Raw genomic sequence first — 21,372 nt, forward strand, 5'->3', positions numbered from 1 at the left:
TGGATGTTCCTGTCTGTGTTTCTTGTGCTTGTCCCTTTCATTTTCTGACTATTTTTAGTTATTAGATTACTGTGTTTTTCTTTCTGCTGGGTTCTCTGTTGTTGGACTAATGTTATTGGACTGCCAGCCATGTCACTGAGGTCACCTTTTGTTCTCTGTTGTAGTCAATTTTTGTTAATTCTTAATTAATCTTAGTTAAAACTCAAATGTAACATGCACAAATATTTGGTCAGACTACAATAATGGAACATGATCAGGAGGTTCATGTCACATTTCTTTTAGCTGTAACTTAATTTCATTTCTCTGTCTGAGGGTGCCCGTTTGAAGTGAATAAGCCAGCTACTTGCAACGTGATTCAACTCAGAGGTCAGTGCCTCTTTTTCAAGGCCTGATTTCTGTGAAAGAACTCCAGTGCTTGACGCTTGAAGCACAATCTTCTGAGGGAGCCCTAACCGGGGACCAGTCCCTTTTTCATGACCCTCTGATTAGCCACTCTGCAATCAAAGCAAATTATTCCGAGCTTAAAGGTACTGTAGTCATGGATACACTGAAAGGTCAAATGTCAATGCAGACGACAATGAAAACTACACCGAATCAATTTAAGAAGTAACGAAAAGAAAGGCTGTATAGTGACTGGAGTTTCCATGGATACTTGCTATTCATGTGATATTTATTAGGCTAATTTCACAAAGGAGTTTGAATGCAGGGGTAGAGAGTGGCACCAGAGGAATAGAAAACCCTTTGCAAGTTAGTCAGAGGAAACAGCACATAAGCAGATATTGTAAATCAATTTGTGTTTTTGTGTTTTGTTTCCCAGTCAACTATACAGTATGGTTCTGGTAGGAGCTGAACCTGGGGGAATGGGGAGTAGTAGGGGAGGAGCACAGAAGGAGACCCCTTTACCCAGCAGACCTTTTCAATTCAGCCTTGTGCAGAATAAAAGCGAGAGATAGTGACAGCAGGAGACAAAGGTGTGAACTCCCCCGAAACACTGTCGAAAAAAGGGAAAACAGGAATGAGAATAAAAGTGATAAATGTCAGTGAGGTGTAGCTGCCTCTGTGGCTTCGGAGGATCATGGTTATTCACAGATAGCTTGTGTACAGCAGCCACAAGAGAGTTAGAGTCGAATAGAAGAGAGAGAAAGGGTAAATACGACCTAAGATAATGCAGGAGTTGAAGAGAGTGAACTGATGTGGCGATTTAAAAATATGTGCAAAGCCGCCTGACTGTGAGAATAACGATAAAGATGTAATTTCTCCCAGTGTATTGTTTTTGAAATCTATGCCTGGCAGATGAGACTGAAAAATGCACGTTTAAAACTGACACCATTACAGCGAGATCCAGTTTCCAGTCAAAAATCAAGAATCACTGGAAGGTTTCAAACTGATTTCGAGTATGCCTTTGCGTGTGTCTGACTTGTAAAGGTGAGAATTTCCCTTCAGATTAGTCACGATGAAGAAAAAGAACGCCAAATTCAAACCACCTTTCTTTTGCCTTTTACCTGACAGAAACCATACTTTTTTCAGCACTCTGTGAGTGCTTGCTCCATCCCATCCCATGGACTGGAGCTATAAAAATCCATCCGTACAAAGTGCCCGCTGACGGGAGCCACCGGCACCCAACATTAACTTGTCAATATGACATTCAAAATATAGTCAATGTTACATTTGATAGAATTTTAATACCGAGCTGCCTCTGAATATATGGGTTTTCGTTGAGCGTGCGGGCATCCAAGCATGCAGGATATAGATCTTTGTGCGCCGCAACATTCCTGCATTTCAAACGTGGAGGAGTTTCCTACATGAAGACTGTGGCGATACAATCAAGTATGCCGGAGCATCCCTCATGCTGCTATAATTTCCTCCAAGACACCAATACATTTTGATTTATGGTGCGTCAACCGACATTCATTTATACCTCTCTAAACTGGCAGAACAAAAATAGAGGCAATACTGAACTGGCCCGTGAAAAGAAGCTGTCGGTTTTAAAGGTTGTTGCGGGGACGTGGAACTTAAAAAAAAAAAAAAAAAAAAAAAAAGGAGATAGTGTCAACAGTATTTTAAAATTTACTACAGGAAGCATAAATCTTTAATACCGCATCTCCGTTTTGGCACACGCATTATTCTTGACTACTATCCGCATTGTCATGACAAGAAATAATGCAGCAGACTTTTGCACAGTAAACTGTGAAGTTGAAAAAACACAGGACTTTCATTTTCACATCTTTCTCTAACGAAACAGTTAAAAAGCACTCTGTTGACTTGGCATTACTCTGCAGCTTTACAGTGTTTTTAATGCCACGTACCTTTCTTGGCAAAACCTGGTATCGTCACCAACAATGCATTGCTAATGCCTGCAAATCAGTCTGAGATTTAGTAGTGTTGTGCTGCAGAACAAGCGACTAATGTAGCCTCAAACTACATTTTGAAGTTATCAGCCGGCGCTGCCCCAAGAGACACTGGTCTAGGCTGTTTAATAGATTCCATGAAACTCCCTGTGGAGATTCAGTGGAGAGAAAGTTGCAAATTTTTCTAAATGTTAAAAATGATTTTTTATTCATCTGAACCTATATTTTGTAAACATAAGTAGTGGAGACTTTTAAACAGAGTTCTATTTCTATTTCCTGCTTCTTTGGGCAGCTTCTCAGCTATTACATGGGGCACCCTGGTGACCTAAAGATTAAGCATAAACCATAGACTGTAGTGTTGCTGGTTCATGTTTAGTGTGGGATCCTTGTTGTCTCCTCCATTCCTTTTCTCTCATCTCTCCACTGTGAGCGATCCAGTAAAGTCTTGCACATATAGCTTAGTTTGAAAAGGTGTTTTAAATCATACGATTTTGATAAGGCTGAAAGAGAAGGAATACTTCTGTAATTTCCATTGATCTTATTCTCCAGGGACAGATGAGGAAAAAAAAGGGCTGTTACATTTCAAATAACCTACAGTGCGTAGATTAAAACCCACTTTTAAAAAGCATCCAAGTCCCTTTGATTTAATCATTTATTCCTTGCCTCTTTCTAACACGTGCACAGACAAAAAGGTTTGAGTACTATTAATTATACGATTATAATGAAGCACGGACGCAAACTGAGAGCTTGTGGCTTGTGTGCTTTAACCCAATAAAGGGATCAGATTTCTGATTATTCCACCAGTGTTCTGCAGCATTCATTCACACACACACACACTCAGTCAGTTGCCGCTTTAATTCTCTCGTCAGCTGGACTGGCTCTCCCCCCACGTCATACACGCTGTCAAAAACATGATTAAATGTGCATGGAAAAATTATGAATGCATTCTGTCTACATGAGTAACAGCCACATATGGATTTGGGATGAAGGATTTTTGCTTCTTGTCACTCAGATAATTTACATGGCTAAAAAATGTTGGTCAGCTTTGACTAATTAAAGACAACATCTAACAGCAAAATAATATTTATAGACTGCCCGGATTCCTAAAAGCCAGTTTGCTTTTGGGGGGGATTAAAGAGGGAATGACGGTGGATGTAAAAGGCAGAAGAGAGTCAGGAGGGGAACAGTCCTTCATTACGTTTGTTTCTCATATTGCACCAGATTGCCTCGAGGAAAAGCCACTGTGTTAGCCTGGGCTTGAACTGTGGCATATCAATTTACCAGACAACAAATTCTCATCCCGGAGTTAATGAAATGCACCATTTCACAAATGTCTAATCAAAACTAAATGCTTTTCTGCAGTGCGGTGTCATTAGAGTCCATCAGCTGAAGTGGGCTCCGTAGTGTAATGGATCCCTAATGATGGTAGTTATCATCACCGGTGACCTCAGACCTTTTTGCATCAGACATCAGTTATCAGTCAGTTACACTCTATATCTGTCTCATTCATAGGAAAGCTTTCTAAACAGCAAATTGCAATAAAAATAAATTGCTACTTGTCCTCGTAGTTGCACCCAATTTTCCCCACATTTTTCCCAACATCAAAGCACTCATCTCACAGCTGGATAGCACACATTTACAACTGGGAACGACACACACACACACTAGGGGGCAGCAGACACTGAGCCCTGGGGCGGTGATGTGAACGTTGGTGCAGATAAAATGATAACCCCCCACAGGATCCTCCTGGTTGATTTGTGGGCGACAACATGTGACCGTCCGGGCCTGCACTAGCACCTGCAGGTGCTGTGACACTGGCAGTGCCTGTACTCCTCAGAAAAGTCCTTAAAGACCCACAAAACCTGAGTCCTTTCAGCTCTGCCACTGTTGGCATGGCAACAGAACCTGGAGAACACACAAGAGTCATTGACCAGCGAGTCGTGGTCTATCAGATCAGTGGCACTCTATGGCAACCTCGGCTTTACCCTCCAGGCTTGTACGGGGTGCAGGGTTAAGCTGCAGCTCGAAGAGACACAAAAATAGGGTGTCCCAGAAAGGACCGCAGAAGGGATCAGCTCAATATTACAGCATGTGTTTTGTAAAAAGGAAGAACAGATGAGCCAGATGTCAAATTTCATCTAACAGCAGCGCCAGATCAGTGCCAGTGTGGTTTGGAAAAAATAAAATAAACAATGCAGAGATCTAAATGGGAGGTATTTAACTTTGTCAGAGACATTTTATTGTAGAGCAGAAAATGACTCTGTATGAACTGTATGAACCTGTAACCCACTCACGGGCTACGTTTTCACACAGAAGAGCTGGTTTCATTTGTACCTGGTATTAAGACTGGCTTGTGAGTTTCAAAGAGTTTTAGATAAATTCAATGTCGAACAATTCTTGAATTTCACACATTGATAATGCAAATTAGTAACAGTCTGTCATCATTTTGGTCAGCTTTATATTTAGTAACAAGGATTTGATGGTTTATTTACTGTAAAAAAAAAACAACACAAATTTATTTAATTACCTTTTTGGGATTCGTCTTGAAATAATAAAAATATGGTATTATAACTTTCAGAACATAAAAGGAAACATGCACCAATCAGGTATAACATTAACACCACTGACAGCAGGAGAAGTAAATAACATTGACCATCTTGTGACAATACAATGTTCCAGGCACCCCCACCCCATAGCAATGACGCTCCTTGATGGCAGCAGCCAACCCCAGCAGGATGCAGCCTGACACAGGCACACACACACAAACGGTTTATGAACAACTCAAAAAACATGAAGAACAGCACAAGGTGTTGACCTGGCCTCAAATTTCACTAGATCCCAAACTGATCAAGTTTCTGTGGGATGCACTGGAACAAGTCTGATCCACAGAGGCCCCTCCCCTCAACCCACAGGACCCAAAGCCCCCCACTGACAACATTCTGTTGCCATATTAGGAAGGTGGTCATAATGTTATGCCTGATCTGTGCATTTTAATTGGTTCAGACTTAGAAGTTGATTGAGACAGTTAAAAAAAAAAAAAAAGAAACTAAAAATCTGAAATCTGAAAGCTTTGCTTTAGAAAGCTCTGTGGACACAAGCATTAGTATTACAAGCGTGTTCATCGACCACTTAACAGCAAGATTATTTAACATTTTGTTTAGATAAAACACCTGAGCAGCTATCATTCGCTACAGAAAGTCACTTTAACATCTCAAAGTGCTATCACAGCATCTCCTCCCGGTATTCCCTGGCTCCTAGTCAGGAGTACATTTAGATATTAAGGAATTTAGGCCTCTTATTGTGCACAGTGCTAAATTAGTAACAGAGCAATTACACATATAACCCCTACATATCTCACTCTGTCCACATTGACAGTATACATTCAGACAGGTTATTCCATAATGGAATTTATATTTATATATTGTACATATATTTGCTGGAATTTGATAATGATTATAAAAAGAACATTACTGTGCACGTAATACCTATAGGCTTACAGCAGCAGATTTTCTCATTGATCAGCAGTTAGGGAATGTGATGTGAATGGCCATCTTGGCAGAAGAGAAATTATAAAGCATTTTGTAACGGGGGAAAAAAGGCCTCCACACACCCAAGGGTCTGTGTGCAGAAATGAGACATTGATCCATAATTGGAAGCACTCAGTCATGAAATCTGAAGACTAATTAAAGAAAGAGAGCTTTAATGGCATCCATTTACATATTCAGTGCCGTGATTCAATGCTGCTTGCCAACGTCCCGGCTGTGAGAGATGGAGGCTTGATCCAGAGGCTGTGAGGAGCTGACTTAGATCACACAATGATGGACTAACGACAAGTGCCTGAAATGTCGGACTGCATCAGCATGAGCTGCTCCCTCTGTCCACCCCTATCTCTTTTGTGGCTTTGTCATCACTGACAGAGATGAAAAACAAGCAAATATACAGTAAGTTCTTCTAATGGTAGCACATCATACTGTAAATATGATAGTATTAGTAGCAGTGGAACTGAGGAGAAAAAGGCAAGTCACTCCAGCAATACACAGAAAGCTGTGTGCGTGAGGAAGAGAGCATTTACACTCCACATAAAGTGTTTATGTGGAGGTTCAAGGTGGAAAAGGTGACATGTACAAAGTGTGGCATCTCATCTGGAGGCAGGAACATGTCTGCTGGTCCTGCTGCGTTGAGGCACACAGGGGCCGGCCTCTGATACCCCGGTGGCCCTCTGAGTTGTGCACATTGCCTGATTACATGTCAGAGCTGGTCAGACCTGCTAAACAGCCACCGGGCTGCAGGAGAGGAGCGCCTATGGTGGCATCCTACTTTTCCCTGCACGTTATCAGCTGGACAGAGTTCAGCTTTCAGCCTGTTCGGCGCGGAATGATAACAGCGGACAGTGAAAGATTGCTTGTCAGTGTTAGCACGCACAAGTGGCCTAGTGCGGGTGAGACGATGCGACTCGTACCTTTGCTGTTTGCTTTCTAGTTGATTGAATCTGCTCTTGACTGAAAGCAGAATTGCCCATTTGTGTCCCTTTTGCTAAGTTCTTCAACGCCCCTTCCTTTGTGCATGTGAAACCTCCCTTTTTCTTTTTCTTTTTTTCTACAAATACTGCTTCTTTACCTTTTCTCAACAGCCCAGGGCCTCTTTTAATAGGCTCATTTAAATATTTCTGCTGTGCAGGTTAGAGAACTGAGACAGTGTTGGTGCCAGACCAAGCATTTGCTTAAGTGGAATGAGCTTCAGTATAAAAGCCAATCATCTTGAAGGCCGAGCTAAATTCAGGTTAATTGGAGCCAACACTAGGCCAAGATTTTCTTTGGGAAAGGAGTTTTTCAGTGAATTGCCATGAATGGCAATATTGAAGGTGAGCTTATTCTCACTGTTCAGCCGTTGTTCATCAGAGGCAGGGCTGAATGAGGTAAACCTCACTGCAATGCAATCAAAACTGTGTACTTACTCAATAGGCTCTACAAAGATGTAATTACAGGAGAAACAAACACCAGCATGTTCCTCAGAAGTCCTGTGGACAATTGCATGTTTACATCTCAGCCCATTTTGCCTCCCTGGCTGAACGCGACCTGCTGGGAGCACAGCAACAATTTTGATCTAACCACCGGTATAATTCCACCAAAACTGTGCCTGTCTGCAAAGAAAACTTAAGGAAATTTCTCGAGATGGAACAGTTGTGAATGCCATGAGAAAAAAAAAAAGAAAAATGTGTCTGGCATTTGTTTCACGCTGAGGCATTTTAAAACCAAAACAAAACAGGAGTTGGTCCGCCCCATTCGCTTGTGTAGTTATTTCTACAGTCGATGTGTTTGACATTTTGAGTACAGAATTTTAAACAATCTAGTAATTTCTTAAATATATCACCTTATCATCATTGCATTATTTAGATTACAATCCCTTACATCACACTTTTTCAGACTCCCTGCTTACCTACAGGCAGGTCTGGGAAGAAGAGCTTTCTCCTGCATTCTTAAATCTTCCTCCAGATTATAGTGAGTTATTGTAAAATGTAATGGGCATTAACATTCAGAGTGGTCTAAACCTTTCATCATTCCTTCAATAGCAAAATATTAATGCCTAATTACCATAAAATAAATAAAATAAAATAAAAAGGCTTGATGCAATTCTGTTGTGTTGGAACAAACTTTTTTCACCGTTTGTTTGGGGTAAACATCAGGTGATGGGAAATGTGCATGGTAGAGACACAAACAGAACTGGTCTGTTGCTGACAGCATTTTTTTTTTTTTGCTGAACACTTCGAAAGCATTTTTCATTTTAATATTGTTGAAAACCTCCATGGTCAAAGAAAAGTTTCACAATCATCTTGTAATCTTCATCGAATGAATTCAATGTGGCTGTAAAGTTGGGGAAAAATGCTCCACAGTGGGCAGAAGAATGTTGCGCCTGTCAAGAAAAGTTCAATTCAGATTAATGGCTTTGGGGCATCTAAATGCATACTGTATGTTTTTATGAAATCATTTTATTTAGTGTCAATGTAAAGAGTTGGAATCTCTTATCAGATTGAAGACAATGACATTGTCCACATTAATTCAATACACACAGGCAAAATGATCCAGATGTGACTGCAACTAATTAGATGAATATGTCTGGTTGTTTGTTCCATTCAAAGTAGAATATCAGAAACTAAAAGCAAAAATCAAACTGTGTAAAATAGTACTGATGTGTTTATCCACCAAATTACTTTCGCTCCAGATATTAAGTAAACATTTTTAGCGGCTTTAATCCAAGTAACTACAGAAAAATAAAACTCGGGTAATGCAAGCCTCCAAACACTAGTGGCCACAGTGTAATCCTCCAGGGGATTAACCTCGAAAGAGCAGGATATGGACTCATAAACCTTTATAATTCTCAAACACATGGAACCCTCTGGGACACATGCAAACCTCAATCTGTCTATCCACTGCACATACACTATCCACAGACGGAGTCCACTGTGGCACAATATGAATGAATCTGAGCCACCCACTAAACTAACATCTGCCTGTCTCATAAGACACTTCTTGGGATACGTGTAAGTCCGGCATACTGTATGAATAAGTTCTAAACTTTGACAAGCATTACCTTATCAACTTCATGGTCATTTTGTGCGGATGGATACAGTACAGATCATATCCTCCCCGCTGAGTTTTATTACTGCCTGATTTGTGAACTGCGAGAGAGTGCAATGAGGCACATTGAGACATAATTTCCCCATATTGTTTCCCTGGCAGTGGAATAGAGGAGCAGCCTGAATAGTCAGATGTAATCTGGGCTGACTACTGTAATCAGCTGGCTGTCCTGGTGAGACACAGAGTATGCCACATCGCTTTTCCAGCCCTGATAAAGGAAACCAAGCCACATCTATTTTAAGCAATTTGGTTCGGTGAAATGACACACCTGGGCTGACACACAGGTATTGGCTGGATCCTATTTCTATTAGTTAAATAGAGCACTATAGACAGTTGTGTGTTGGCAAATACTTCCAATGAGGATCCAGTGAGAGCGTTTTTTCACAGAAAATGAAGGCCACACAGAATTGGGCGGATTCATTATTAAGGGTGTTAGCATAAAGACTGTCAAGTTAATATTTCTGTGTGCACGATTCACGTAGCATTATACAGCATGTGCTCCTGATGTTTTGCACATTGAGTCTCTATGACCAATGATAGCTGAATGCTAAACAAACCCCTTAATGCATGTAAAAATAAAAACGGTTTAGCACCCAAACTCAAATCAAATCAAGCTTTAGTCACAGGCATTACTGACCTTTCATATTATGTACTGATTGTGAAAACATATTGTACTGATTGTTCATAAATATGTATGTTTTCCTTAAAGTGACCTTGTCATTCTTAATGTACAGTAACTTGACTTCTTATCTCTGGAGCACGGTGCATATAGGCCGAAATCTCTCAGAGAACCTACCATATCAGAGAAGAATTACCACACATGGTTAATCTTTTTCTAAAGGCCCAGAGGACTATAAAAGCTATCTTAAGCCCTTTGTTTCATTTCACTTTTGCTGTAAATGTCAGAAACTATAAATAATTTTATTCTTAAAGGTTTTCTAGACTTTGAAATTGAGATGAATCGTGGGGTCGCTGACAGATCTCACCCGTTATTACACAGCTGTGTGATTTTCTTCCCTCTGGGATCGTAAGCATCCACACTGATGAGATTTACAAGCCCGCGTTAGTGGAAAAGTCATGTTTCTTTATAATGAAATTAATGTCCGCTCAATTTAATTATATTAATCCAAACTCTATGCAGATTGGATTCCGACAATGTAAAACCGGCTATGATGAGGCAGTCTGAAGTTTGAAAAAAAAAAAAAAAAAAAGATGTGTGTCCTTCCCGCACGCCTACTGCCACTTGGACTGGCTATTTTGTGGAGTGGCTGTAATGAGTGGACTGTCTGCTGTTCCTTGGCTGGGTGTGGTGTTGAGGATTAATGAAGCGGGGGCTCACAAGGGAGATCCATCTGCACCCAGACAGTCTTAATGAACTACAGAGGCCCAGACATGGCATTTTTAGTGAGGCCTCCACTTATGGCTTATGACATGCTGAGGAAGCAGGAGTGCTTTTGTTTTGAATGGGCTCGCCATTAATGGTGACAAAGTGAACTTTTCAATCTACCAGAGTGCATTTCAGCCAATATCATGTGTACGCCGCATAGCAATTACGTCCCTTTCCTTTGGGAGTTATTTTGATTTCGGTTGCGTGGTCAGTGAAAATCTCCACCTGTCAAAGAAAAGGTGCCATGTTCCTTTCAAAACATGACGTAAAGTCAAAAAATAATCTGCATAGATATGAGACCGAGGCATACTTTAGATCCAAGACTGGTAACCTCTAATCCTGACGGCTCATACAAGTCATGTGTGTATGACAGGAAATCATGCTCTCAATAAATCACAGTATATCAATTATTCAAATACACAAAGGATGACATTCAGCATTCATCAGAACATTACATGGGAACCAATCCTCATTCCCCTCACTGCTGCTCAGCACATAAGACGTTTGCAATAACAAAAGTCACATATTTAGTACCTAAAATCTTTACTTTCACACAAGATGGGAAAAAATGGTGTCTTTGGCTTGGTGGTGCGAAAAAAAAAGGCACAACCCAGAACACATACAACTGGAGCAGATTGGGCCTTTCATTAAAACATCTTCTGGCTAGCTATTAGCTCATTACTGCATGCTCAATAGATTTCTTTCATCAAATAGAAAAGAACTGACATCAGCTGCTCGGTGGCGTTTCCTTCAGGGTGAATTCAGTCTGTTATTTTCAGTCAAAAGCCCAACCTGGCTTCACACTGTAGCACCCCTTGATTAAAAAAACCTGTCACCTCGGTATTATTGAGCCAGATGCTGCCAGTCAGAGAAGTGTGCGGGTTTGCATTACTATAGGAAAACTCTGATGTCTGCAGGGCCGAGGAACAGATTCTAAAAACATCAAACGTCTGAAAGTCTGACGTGTTAATTAATGGATACTTTCAAAATACATATGAATGAACAGTACCTGCGTATTACGTTTATCTGTAAAGCAGATGGTGACAAACTGCTTGATGGTTGAGAGTAAGCGATCAATTATTTTGGGTGTGGTAGGAGCATCAGCTGTGAATGGCCAGAAAGGAGTGGCTCAGCTGGCCGGGGCAAGCGGCTTAAAGTGACTGGCTGAACCTGCACCCAGGGTACACCTGATGATGTGCTTGCATGCACGCAGTGAGTCTGGGCTCCCTGCATGGGACACAGGCTTCAATTAGTGGTCAAGCAGATGGGTCAAGTTAACAATGACAGTTCAAAGGATCCATTTGTATCACAGACGATGATACGTCAGAACATTTGTGTGTGTGTGTGTGTGTGTAGACAAAAATCTACCGTCACTGAAATAATGCCAGTAATCCCTGGTGATTTCTGCTTTTGCACTAAGAACTGCAGCGCTCGCTAAGCCACTCAGACAGTTTGCTTAAGATGTGCACATACACCGGCGTCAATTATTTATATAATAGAATTATAAACTGAATGATGAACTTCAGAATATTGAATAAAAATCTAAACATAGGTACATGATGAATGATTGTGAATACTGAATGCACCGTTATTTCATCATTATATTGCTGCTGTCATACTTCCCAGTGCAACCTGTGTCCTAATAACTGTGTCCTAATAGTACGACATGACTAAATGGCTCTGTCTGTTTCCAATGCATCTATGCAAGCATGTTTCCTTTGCTGCATCCCCGATGGTCTGTTTCTGACTACTTCTAATTGGACATGTAATGCAGGAAAGCGACAAAAACATGTTAGAACTTGTAAAGGGAGATGAGTAATGCTTACATTTGAGTGTTCTCCAGAAGAGGCTTTGGGACTAACGTAAGATAATGGCTAATCGTAGTTCAATAACAAGTCAAAATGTACGTGGTCAAAGTATTTTTTTGGAAAGAGGCTTGTCAAAAAGGAAACTATGTCTGAAAACTAGTGCAGATATGTGAATAAACCACTAGTCATGCAGCACCTTGTTGTTAAAGGGGACCTATTAAGCTAATTCCCAGCTCTAAATTTTATTCTGTGACTCCCCAAGAGTAGCTTAGCATGACTCAGAATTTCTAAAAAATACTCATTTTATCTCAAACTGCTTGTTATGCAGCCTCTCAGTGCTGCCTCTGCCTGAAAGCAGGAAATATCAGCTCCTGTCTTTTTAAGGCTTTTGAAAACATTCTTTTGATCGGCAGCCTTTGAAGGAAACCTTTGCTTTCAGCCGATGGTCACCAATTATTGTAAAAGAAGAAAGCTGTGATTGGAAATGGAAATCCATTGGAAATATGAGAGTTGAAACCATGAACATCCAGTTCTGTATGGTAAATGTTCTGCTCATTAGCTGCTTATTGTTTGACATAATACATTACGTATGCTGCAGGACATTCAATGCCTTTAATACTACTCAATTAGGCAGTTTTGTGAGAATGTATTGAAACATTTTATCAAGACAAAGCTCTCATATACCTTATTATCTGAAACACTGGTTAAGTTTGATATGAACATCTGTAAATGTAACATTATATGGGTATGCTGTATGGCAGAAAATAAGGAAAATCATAATAAGAATGAAAATTAAAATGTAAATCGGATCTTTATTTGTTTGACCCATAGCATTCACACAACCCATCATCCTCTTATCCTGGAGGAAGAAGTGGAGAGAAGAAAGCAGACTGAATGACAGCTTAACAGATGAGATAGCTATGTCTAATCCTCTTCTAAAGGAGTCTCATCGAAATGACTGGGAGCAGGGAGGACAAGACGAAAGACAAATTGGAGAGTTGTATATTGTAAAGCCATCATGGGGCGTCTTTGGTCGTCTGCGTGAAGTGACTTTGACAGCTGTGGGGATTAAGGAGCAGTCCAACGAACATGCCCCAAACAGCAGGGATTAGACTAGATATGCTCGCTCTTGTCTCTGGCTCCTTTACCTAGTAAATCAATAAAACATAATATTGCTGTAATAATGGAGTATGTGAGAGAGAATGCGAGGTCAGGAGACAGAGCAGAGAGAATAATACTTGCAGAAAGGGGGTGAAGGGGAAGGAGGAGCCAGATGCTAAGTGTTTCTGTTTGCTGCACCTATTTATGTTGTTCATAGTAGTATATTAGAACCATAGAAAATGTTTTCGTTCAAGAATTCAGCTTTCACAAACTTGGCCAGCCCTCGTTATAGGAACAGAATCTCGATAGCACCAAATACCAATTGCATTTCAGCTTTCAAGTTTCTTTAAAATGTTCATCTCACACATTTAAAGGCTTAAGAACTTCACAGCAACAACAAGTATCGTGAAGTTTTATACGGTCACAACATAACAAACTAAACCATAGCTACAGATATCCAGACTGTTATCTTTGTGGGAATAAAAAGTGAGACAGATATAAACAAAATGATCTGCAGCGTATTTGCACCTCTGTGTGAACTTGCGGGTAAACGAAGTCTTTCTATTTATAAGACTGAGCTGTCAAAACGCATTGTTTTCCAGTGAATGGAAGGTCTGTCAAGTCATTTTCAGTGCAGAGGCGGCACAGTTTGTGTTCGAAAGCGGCTGTAAAGTCAAAAACAAGTTGCGCTACCTGTGCTGAGGACTGAAACTATTAAAGCCACTTATAAGCATGCCACTGAAATCTGACTGCAACCATCTGCAACAGGCACAGGCAAGGACTCGGCTGCTGGTCTAAATGCAGCAACAAATGACTGCATGACTTAAAGAAAATCTTTATTAGCTGCTTCTGATTTTACGGCCAAGGCCATTCAAAAGCACACGCAGCTGTCTTTGTTTTATGTGCTGTAACACTGTGTTTAGACCATAATCATTCCTTGTAATGATCCACTAATAGCAGCATGTCAAAAAAAATCACAAGGCCAAGCGATTTAAATTACATGTGTTATATAGGCTGAGCTACACTTAAATAACCCCTGCACAGTTTTGATTATAAAGTTGCAGTTGCAATGTCAAGTGTCTTGTTTTCTTCAGGGAGTGGTTTAGAATCTGAAAAGTGGAACGAGAGCTAAAGAGCAAATAAGTTGTAAGCTTACCCGGGCCTCAAATCTGCCTCTAATCCATAAAATTACACCTGTCACTAGAAAGTTAGATTTATTAAAACTACTTCCTGATCCGAGAAGGAAAAAACCATTAAAACTCACAAAGGCCTTCAATCAGCACTTAATTAACGCAACAACCTCCCCCCACCGTGCTGATAATCACTTTCCTATCTCCCAGATTAGTTTAAGGACGTGAATAGAGATAGGAAATGACCAAAACAACTTAGAGGCTTGGCAGAGGAGAAAATAAGTACGCAAATATAAAATAGGAGAAGAAGGGAGGGGTGGGATGGCGGGGGAGAGAGAGAGAAATAGAGAGAGGCTAGAGGAAATTGCAATAGTCAATTAACTTTTTTCTTACCCACAGTGGTCTCAACAGACGTGGCCTTTATGTCAAGTCAAGTGTGTCATTTCTGCAGAGGGAACATCACTCTGACACTGTATTTCAGTGCCAGCGAGTCTTTTTCAAAACACTCTGCGGTGGTGCTTTCTAAAGTGACAACATTTTTTAGGAGATAGGAGTCGTTGTGCTGACGCAAAGAGTATGAATCGCAGCTACCTTCGAAGCCAGTGTAACTTAACCTCATGGTATATTATCATTGGTGCAAAGAAAAAAAACCATTCTGAATAATCGTTTGGTTTTATCTTGACTGACTTGTTATTGAGGATCATGTTTTTTTTTCACGTTTTCTTTCATCCTCGACAACAACAAAACAGATCATTCATATCTTTACCCAATTTTACTACGGAAAAGTCACTAAGTGGTGCATATACAGTATATTCATTCATTCAATCATCTTCTGTAACCGCTTGTTCCTGTGAAGGGTCGCGGGGGGACTGGAGCCTATCCCAGCTGTCATTGGACGAGAGGCTGGGTACACCCTGGGCAGGTCTCCAGTCTATCGCAGGGCTAACACAGAGAGACAGACAACTATTCACACTCACAGTCACACCTACGACCAATACAGAATCACCAATTAACCTTACCAGCATGTCTTTGGACAGTGGGAGGAAGCTGGAGTACCCGGAGAGAACCCACGCAGACACAGGGAGAACATGCAAACTCCACACAGAAAGGCCCAGTCGGCCCATGGATTTGAATCCGGGACCTTCTCGCTGTGAGGCATCAGTGGTGCAATCAATGTAATTTATATTCTTACCGTTGCTGGTCGTAGCTGGGCTCCTTCCTGCGGCAGTGGAGAGTCACCACTCGGTGGCCTTCACTCCTCACATCCTGGCTGACTATCCACTGAGTGGGGTTGCTCGGACGAGCCCCAAGGAATGTCAGTCCTTCTTTCAACTTCACTCTGTGGAGAGAAAAACAAGATGTGTTTATGAGTGCTTCTGTATCTTCTGTTACCTCAAAGATCCTCACTTTAGTGAGTAATTGGACGGATCACACTGACACATACAAAGATAACGATACATTTATACAGTATATATTTTTAATTATGTTCGAAAATACATTATGGTGCCTTCAAAGGATGTTCCCCTTTTTGTTGTAAAAATGTATGTTCTTTTGTGTAGTTGTGACTGTGCAGTTTTTGCATTCTAAACTGTGTTGATATATATGTTTTAAAGTCTCTGGAGGTTTCATGGAAAATATAACAAAATGAACAAAGCAAGAGACACTTTGCGATCTGCCATGTGTGCTGACTGCTATTTGCCACTTCTGTGGGATGTATGTCCCATTATGTCACAGCAATCAGTAATAGACTCGGTCTCTGGCGGTCTGAAAGGACATTATGAAAAGGTTTCTTTGACTGCGGCAAAATTACAGCATCACTGTCCTTCGCCCAGGGGACTACAAAGGAGGAAGAATGTCCACGGGATACAAAAAAACAAACTGTAAATGAAAATCTCTTAAATGTAGCCCACATTTTAAAGCACAGCACAGAGACTGACTTGGACCTAACATGGCCAAAGGTGTGATTTTATCCGAGAGTGACAGCAAAGTTCCAAGATTGAAGAGGAGACTAAATTATAACAGAAGGCCCAATCACTTTGCCTGTCCAATCCATACCACGTTGGCAGATGAGGCCACAGGTATGACTTTGCTTTCATCTTGAATTTGTTGCTGCACTTTAACATGCAATTGCCTGTCTGTATGCCAATGAATATATCTGCCCTCTCCAGTCAAGCCTCTTTCTTTGATGTGATGTCTTATCATGTTGTGAGGGGTTATATGTGAGAAGTGGAAATGGCTAATATGACAGACGGGACGCTTCAGGTCTCTGTAAAAGTAAAGATAAACACCGTGCCTAAAAGTCACTTTGAATATGTGCGCGTACTCCATGTTTATGAGCGAGTGTGTTAATATATTTTCTGATGCAGATTTCTAAGATGATTTGATGTCTTTTTGCCACCTGCTTCCCTCTGTACTGTCTATAATAAATGGCGAGATCAGACTGTGCAACATTTTTGACAAGACACGCAGTAGCTCGCCATCATTCAGGGCTTGCTCAGCCATCTGTCAATCGTAAGGTCATTGTTCCAACTGATAAAACCAACAAATACTGGGTTTGTGGATAAAAGCAAATCTTGGATCTTGAGATTTTCACACACAGTTCCAATGTTTATACTTGTAATTCAACCATGAGTAGACCTGTAAAATGATTGAGTCATTGGACAGCGACAATCTAATCACAAAGCAAAGAGTCACACTGTGTAATCAGAGGGCAGACGGTAATGGTTGTCTTTATTTCAGAGGTGGGCAGATCCTGAAAGGTGTAGTAGTTTATCAGGAAAGACTATGACACAGGCGCAGTTGGGCTTAATCATATTTGATGATGCTGTAAAAAATAATTGAACATAATCCACCTTGAAACTCTCTCAGGAACTGCAGCAGAGATAAAGGCAATGGAATGGAAGCCTTATGATTGGATTGTCACCATCTACTCAGATTCAGGTGTAAAGTCCACATCACACACAACGAGGGAACTTTGAGCGCTCAGTTTTAGACACAGTTTTCAGTTTTCTACTTTTATCCACAGAAATATATATATATTCATCTCCCATCTCCTCTGGTGTACCACAAGGTTCTGTCCTCGGTCCAGTCCTCTTCATCATCTACCTCCTCCCCCTTGGTCACATATTCCATAAATACAATATTCACTTTCACTGCTATGCGGACGACACCCAGCTCTACCTTTCCTCTGCTGCCCAGATTATCACCAGGACCCCTTCTTCTCATCACATCACCCCTGTTCTCCAGCAGCTTCACTGGCTTCCCATCACACACCGCATCACCTATAAAATCCTGCTCTTAACATTCAAAGCCCTCCACAACCTCGCCCCTCCTTATCTGACAGAACTTCTCCACATCAACACACCCAGCCGGACTCTTAGATCATCATCATCCATCAGCCTCACCATCCCTCCTGCCCGCATGACCACCATGGGGTCCAGAGCCTTCAGCTGTTCCACCCCCCACCTCTGGAATTCCCTTCCACCCAACATCCGCAACATCAACACTTTGGCTATTTTCAAATCCCATCTCAAAACCCACCTTTTTCTGCAAGCATACCCTCCCTAACTGTCACTCTCTCCAGATTTTTATTTTTTTATTTTTTAAACCAAAGCTTTTATCTTTCTATCGTATTTTTTAGTGTCTTATAGTTGTAGTTTGTTAAATGCTTTTGATGTCTGTTATGTATTTTGAACCCTGTTTTACTTGTACGGTGATCTTGGGTGCTTTGAAAGGCGCCTATAAATAAAATGTATTATTATTTATTATTATTATATTACAAAAGAAACCTTTCCTGAGAAAACTGGAATTTTTGGGAATTTTTCAAACTCACAATCTTATTATCTAAGTATTATTGATGATAACGATTGATTGGATGATAGAATAATTAATGCACGAATGGTAGTTTGATTTATTGAAGATAACTGAAACAGGAGGGTAACTTTATTCATGATACAACACGAATTGTGTATGCAGTCGAATAATAACTGTAGCAGGAGTAGAGGTTGAAAGGCATTAACATCTACTGTAAAGTTCCAGAGATGTACTAAGGCATGGACATTTACAAGAGATGAACAGGGTATTAGGTTATTTTGGAGCTTGACCCATAAGAGGGAATAAAAGACACGGCATCTCCATCTCTAATGCATTGATTTGGACAAACAAAAAAATAAAAAATAAAATAAAGTCTGTCACATGTGAGTTCCAGTTGTAGGGAACCAGAGATTAAGTATGCACAATACTAAATCCTAAAAGAGCTGCTTATATATGCAATCCTTTATGGAAATCTGGCTTAAAACTGGGTTCTTATGTATTTGTTTTACTTGGGCCATTCACACAGAAGACAAGCTGTCCAAAGTAGAAGTATTCTCTTTGGTGATTCATTTTAAAGGCACAAGTATAGAAAACAGTTGCAGAAGGACTGTCCGATGCACTGCGTTAATGTGTTCATTTCCAACACGAGTCCCTGAATGGACAGTAGTAATTAGTAATTAGTAACTAGTATATACACTGCCTGGCCAAAAAAAAGTTGTCACCAAAAAAAGTCACACACTCTAATATTTTGTTGGACCGCCTTTAGCTCTGATTACAGCACACATTCACTGTGGCATTGCTTCAATAAGCTTCGTAGTGTCACAAGATTTATTTCCATCCAGTGTCCCATTCATTTTTCACCAAGATCTTGTATTGATGATGGGAGAGTCTGACCACTGCACAAAGCCTTCTCCAGCCCCATGAATCCTGCAATTGTCATCTTGGAATATGCCAGTGCCATCAGGGAAGAAAAAATCCATTGATGAAATAACCTGGTCATTTAGTATATTCAGGTAGTCAGCTGACGTCATTCTTTGGGCACATTGACCCTTCTCAAACAGACTAACATGTTTTCTACGACCACGGGATGTGTCTTTCAACATGGTTGTTTAAGAAATGAGAAGCTACTCATTGCATCAGTTGGTGTTAAATAACTTGTTGCCAGCTGAAAGATTATCGCCCATGCAGTAATTATCCAATAGGAGGCTCCTACCTATTTGCTTTGTGAAATCCAGGTGGCAACTTTATTTTTGGCCAGGCAGTGTATTAGTAAATGAATATAAATCGCATTGAATATACTGCGCTAACTTGTTGTATTATCATGGACCTATGGGTTGTATTGTGTTCATTTCTGTTATTTATAATTCTTCGAACTACACAGCAAATGCCAGAGAGTTAAAATCCCAGAGTTTTGATGACGAGAGTAGAAGATTTTACACTTTGGTGTCAAATGGGCACAAAGTACACTTTTCAGGTTGCACCATAATCTCTCTCTGGTGTTATTTCTATGTATAGTGTTAGTGTAGAGTTATTGTAGTGTTTATTTTACAATGATAGACTCCCTGAGAGTCTATTTCTTGATTGAGTCTTTCCCAGCCGCACCAAGAGTTAGGTTTCGATTTTGTCATCAGCGCTCCACGCCCTCTCATTGGTTGAATCCAGTCACGTGTGTTCTGAGCCCTCATCTTGCACGAGTGCAGCAACGACACTAACCGACGTCTGCTTCAACAGCCCTGCAGGACTGCAGGTAGGCTAAGAAACTAAAGTGAATAAATAATGCATGGAATATTTTTTTCACGTTTCAATCCGTAAATAACTAAAAACCTTAACGGTAAGACATTAAGGAGGCAAACATGGTTTCAATGTAGTTTAGCTAACTTGCTATATCAGTTGTAAAGTCACTGCAAATGTTTAATTTATCAGAATTAATATTGTGTTTGTAATGTTAGCCACGGTTAAGCAGGTTTTTTGACAAAGAAAAACAGAATTCGTTTGTTAGCTATCTTAAAATAAGCTAACCTCTCCCGCTAGCTAGCTTTACCGAAACTACTTCAAAGCTTCCGACTCCCGCCCAAAGTTACGTTGCTAGTGCACTAATTGTATGTTTGTGTTGTATGTAGCTGTGGAAGGTCTACAGCAATGCTGTTCAAAGTACAGTACAAAGGAAAGAAGAAGTACGTCAAACTAAATGGAGCTTCACACTCGGAATTTCTCAAGGAGGGTAAGTTAATGTTTCTACTTCTTGTAGCCTAAACGATAGCCATATCACGACGGAGTATTAGGGCCACACATGAATGAAAAAAAAGTATTTTTTATTATTAATATTATTATTTCTTGAAGTTATCCTCGAACTGTTCTATCAGATTTCTGTCTGACTTATCCATAAAAAAAAAGATGTATAGTGTAGTAATACTTTTGTGTTATCTTGCAGTCGGGTCACAAGAGCACTCTGGTCCAGCCCAGCGGAGGCAGCCCTACATCCTGGCAGTTGGCATCACAAGAAAAAACATCCATGATTACTACATTGCGACGGATGGTGAGCTCCTTCCCTGCAAGGCCAGGTCTTCCCTGTCAGCCTTTGATGAACTGTTCAAGACACATTATGTGTTTGGCATCTCCTATGACCAGGCCTTAAACAGCCTGTACACATTTGTGCAAACAACCATCTACAATATTGATGTGGGGCTTTCTCATGAAACTCCCAGAGTCAAGGACCTCAGGGCAAAGCTCCTCAACTCAAGTTGTGATGTATAAATGCTTTGTTTGCCAGTCTACTTTTGTCACCATCCAGCAGTTGCTCCGTCATCTCAAACTTACACATGCCTTTTTTCCCGGCAAGAAGTTTTATTTGGTGTGTGACCAGAATGGATGCCGTCAGAGATTTTGCACTTTTTCTGGATTCAGGAAACATCTCCATTCCAAGCATATTCCTGAAAGTCTATGTTTTTGTATAAGAAATGTGTTACGTAAGTGATTGCACCCTTTTTGTTTTTCATCTTGGCGATTTTTTTTGCACAAAATGATTTTACAGGGTTTTTTTGCACCATGGCTCCTAATGTAAGACATGTTTTATGTCCTTGTAACAAGAGTTACAATAATTACTATTATAAGAATAAAAATGTTATATTTTCAAGAAACTCTTGTGTGGAC

General features: G+C 40.5%; 1 protein-coding gene across 1 annotated transcript in view; it reads right to left on the minus strand.

Annotated features, from left to right (window-relative positions):
• Positions 1-21,372, minus strand: part of LOC311493062 (transmembrane protein 132C) — a gene marked incomplete at its 5' end in the record, with an annotated part of 123,452 nt that overhangs the window by 41,264 nt on the left and 60,816 nt on the right. The window contains one exon of the mRNA XM_084551580.1: positions 15,602-15,748. Within this exon, the coding sequence (XP_084407706.1) occupies positions 15,602-15,748 (147 nt within the window). The remainder of the gene's footprint in view (positions 1-15,601; positions 15,749-21,372) is intronic.

The sequence above is a fragment of the Chelon labrosus genome (genome assembly GCF_963514085.1).
Source record: "Chelon labrosus genome assembly, chromosome: 9".
NCBI classification, from domain to species: domain Eukaryota; kingdom Metazoa; phylum Chordata; class Actinopteri; order Mugiliformes; family Mugilidae; genus Chelon; species Chelon labrosus.